General features: G+C 48.7%; 1 protein-coding gene across 1 annotated transcript in view; it reads right to left on the bottom strand.

Moving 5' to 3' along the window:
• Window positions 1-3,232, bottom strand: part of Abcc2 (ATP binding cassette subfamily C member 2) — a 62,325-nt gene that overhangs the window by 4,320 nt on the left and 54,773 nt on the right. Inside the window, exons 30-31 of the mRNA XM_005352327.3 lie at window positions 2,479-2,645; window positions 154-348 (exon numbers count right to left, since the gene is read on the bottom strand). Of these exons, the coding sequence (XP_005352384.1) occupies window positions 154-348; window positions 2,479-2,645 (362 nt within the window). The remainder of the gene's footprint in view (window positions 1-153; window positions 349-2,478; window positions 2,646-3,232) is intronic.

Genomic DNA, 3,232 nt, shown 5'->3' with positions numbered 1-3,232 from the left:
CGCCTCCACACACACACACACACATACACACACACACACACACACACACACACACACACACTCACTCACTTGTCACTGTCCATGATGGTGTGCAGCCTGTGGGCAATGGTGACGTCCCCTCCCCCGCGCACACACACACACACACACACTCACTTGTCACTGTCCATGATGGTGTGCAGTCTGTGGGCGATGGTGACCACGGTGCAGTGGGAGAACTCATTCCGGATGGTCGTTTGAATAAGGTTGTCTGTCTCTAGATCCACCGCAGCTGTGGCCTCGTCCAGGACCAGGATTTTGGATTTTCGTAGCAAAGCCCTGCCCAGGCACAGGAGCTGCCTTTGCCCTATGCTGCAGCCAACAGAAGAAGTCACACATAAGCCCAGAAGACTGGGGAAAACCTGTGGCTGGGCTCAGTCTCATGACCCAGGTCCGGCTCTCAACACCTCCCATTGGTCACTGCTAAAGCCAATGTTTTTCAGATTTTCTCAGAAGACTTACCAGAGAATCTTGATCAAAAAGGTTATATTTCTGGGTCTCCCTTTAGGGAACAGACTAGAGTTGTACATTTTTAATAAGCACTCCAGATAATTTTTGTATTGAAGCAAGTTTGAAAAAACGTTGGCCCAGAAACAGTGCTTTGTGTTTGGCCATAGTGGTAGCAATATTTTCAAACCAACATGAATGCCCCAAGCTCGCTACAGCAGTGTGTGAGCTGACACTGTGGATAACAGGGGTGGTACTGCAGTAGGATGCCCCGGTGGCATCTATCTGTGGCCTTAGCAAATGCCTTCATTATTTTAATGTGTACTTCCAGTCGCAAGGCTAATTATTTGTTCAAGGCTTTCTGCCTTGATTAGAGACAAAGCCACCCAATGAGCCTGGCGTCTTGGTGTGAGATGCAATGTATGTGGAATTCAAATATACTTGTAAAATGCAAATAGCTTCAATTTGGTAAAAGCCGGTAATGAAAGCTGGACCTCTTACTTACACAAAGGAGCTCTGGGAAATGATGTGAAGGGAAAATTTGGGAATTTGCTAATCACCCTTCCCTGCTGTGGTCATTAGGGATTGCATTAAACAGGGGGCGGCTAGACTAATGTTCTGTAATTCTCTGTAAGAGAATTTCTGCAGGAGGCGAGAAGTCACCCGAGATGAACCTCAGTACATGTTTGTAGTGTGAGGCCAGGCACACTGCAGAATTATTAACCTAGCTGGCGCACACTCCTGCCCAGGTCAACTGGACTGGATGATAACAGGTACCACTGCAGCTGGCAGCTGCTTGCTCGTGCTCCTCTCCCCAACATTTACCACAGATATCGCGAGCCCTTTGTTTCTCCACTCATACAGGTAAATTTGAATGCCCTAAACCAAGCCTGAAACACAGGTCTGAATTCAAGGCCTTAGTAATAGCGGTGAAGTGACTCCCAGCACAGACAAGAGAGGGGATGTCACGCTCACGTCCTGACACAAGGTCTCCCATGTCCCCTCTGCAGTGTGAGCAGCAATGCCATTTATGCCCCCATTATGTTTCATGTACTTGGAGGTCCAGGGCTGTATCTGTGCTATTCTGTGTCCCCAGTGCCTGGCACACGATAGGTGTTAATATGTACTTATTGGCTGCATATTTGAATGGCCTTTTACGTCAGGCCACACAGCTGTGTAAGCCTTGCTGGCTCCTGTCTGTTGCTAAGGGAAAGCAAGACGGATGATTTTCACTACCAAGCCAGGAAAGTGTCCCCATGGGTGAAGTCACCTTAGACCTGGGTTCAGTTGGTCTAGGGAATGGTCTGGACACTGGGACTTAAGTTCCCTGGGTGAGTGGCTCAGTCTGCTTAGGAACCAGAGCTCCAAGCAGGTCTCTCAAGTTCCAGCATACACACAAGCCACCGGGAATCTTGCTAAAATGTGGGTTCAGAGTAGTAGGCATAGGGTCTGGGGGTCTGTGCGCATATGCAGCTCCTAGGTTCTTCCAGAGCTTGGATTGGCGGTTCTCAATCTGGGATGCCTTCTCTAGCCTATGGGGATCTTCACGTCCCTGCGTTCGGTCCGGGTTTCATAACAGATAGATCAGGCTCTGGTTGGACCAGGGAGCTGGCTATTGCTACCAAGACTCTGTTGAGTGCTCTATGGTACTCCACAATAGCGGCATTTGCAAGCTCACATGATATAATGCCACATGAAGGGCACATTTAATAACAAAGGTTTTCAAGTGTTTCCTAGCTTTTTTTTTTTTTTTTTTTGAGACAGGGTTTCTCTGTGTAGCTTTGGAGCCTGTCCTGGAACTCGCTTTGTAGACCAGGCTGGCCCCGAACTCACGATCTCTGCCTGCCTCTGCCTCCTATGTGTTTTACACATTAGGAATTAGATCTACACTATGTAAATCCCATAACACCAGACCACATCTAACACAGGAACACAATGAGCAGTTAGCCCACATTGTGTCACTGCCTGTGGAAGAAGTAGGTTACAAGCCATTACCTCAGGTTGTCCCCACCCTCTGTGACTTCATGATACAGCCCAAGTTGCAGGCCATCCACGAAGGACTTGAGATGAGCCAGTTCCAGGGCTTTCCAGATCTCCTCGTCCGAGTATTTGTCGAAAGGGTCTAGATTCATCCGCAGACTCCCGGAGAACAGGATGGGGTCCTGCAAATGAAGAAAGGCAAGCTGTTAGGGGTGATGTCAATTCAGGGCATGGTCATCCTTTGTGGCCAGACATGGTCTGAGATGAACTCTCAGCAAGAAGCTGACTCATGGCTGAGCTCCTCTCACACCTCCGAAGGCCTGGAGTGTCTGCGTCCGGAGAGCTGAGCACGGGGTAAGAGGAGTCCGTGGTTTGTAGCTGCTTTCTTCCACTCTGCATCTCCCTGTAGACATCCAGGTTTGCTGCCACATCTCTTTAGGAGATGAAAAGAAAATCCCTCCCCTGAAACAAACTCCTGCCTTAGAGATAGAGACTAAGAAGGTAGAAGAAGTGAAGGTGTAGTCATCCGACAAGAAGCTGTCTCCTACATTTTGAAGAGGTCAAAGAAGAGAATGTACCAAACTAACAAAACATGGGGGCTGAAGAGACGTTTGATGCCCAATCATCAAACCTGAGTTTGGACCCTCAGCATCCAATAGAAAGTTAAGTGTGGGGCTGGAGAGATGGCTCAGTGGTTAAGAGCATTGCCTGCTCTTCCAAAGGCCCTGAGTTCAATTCCCAGCAACCACATGGTGGCTCACAACCATCT

This window comes from Microtus ochrogaster, chromosome 8 (assembly GCF_000317375.1).
Source record: "Microtus ochrogaster isolate Prairie Vole_2 chromosome 8, MicOch1.0, whole genome shotgun sequence".
In the NCBI taxonomy this organism is placed as follows: Eukaryota; Metazoa; Chordata; class Mammalia; order Rodentia; family Cricetidae; genus Microtus; species Microtus ochrogaster.
Note: the sequence above shows the minus strand (reverse complement) of the source record. Positions and strands in the feature narration are given on the sequence as shown.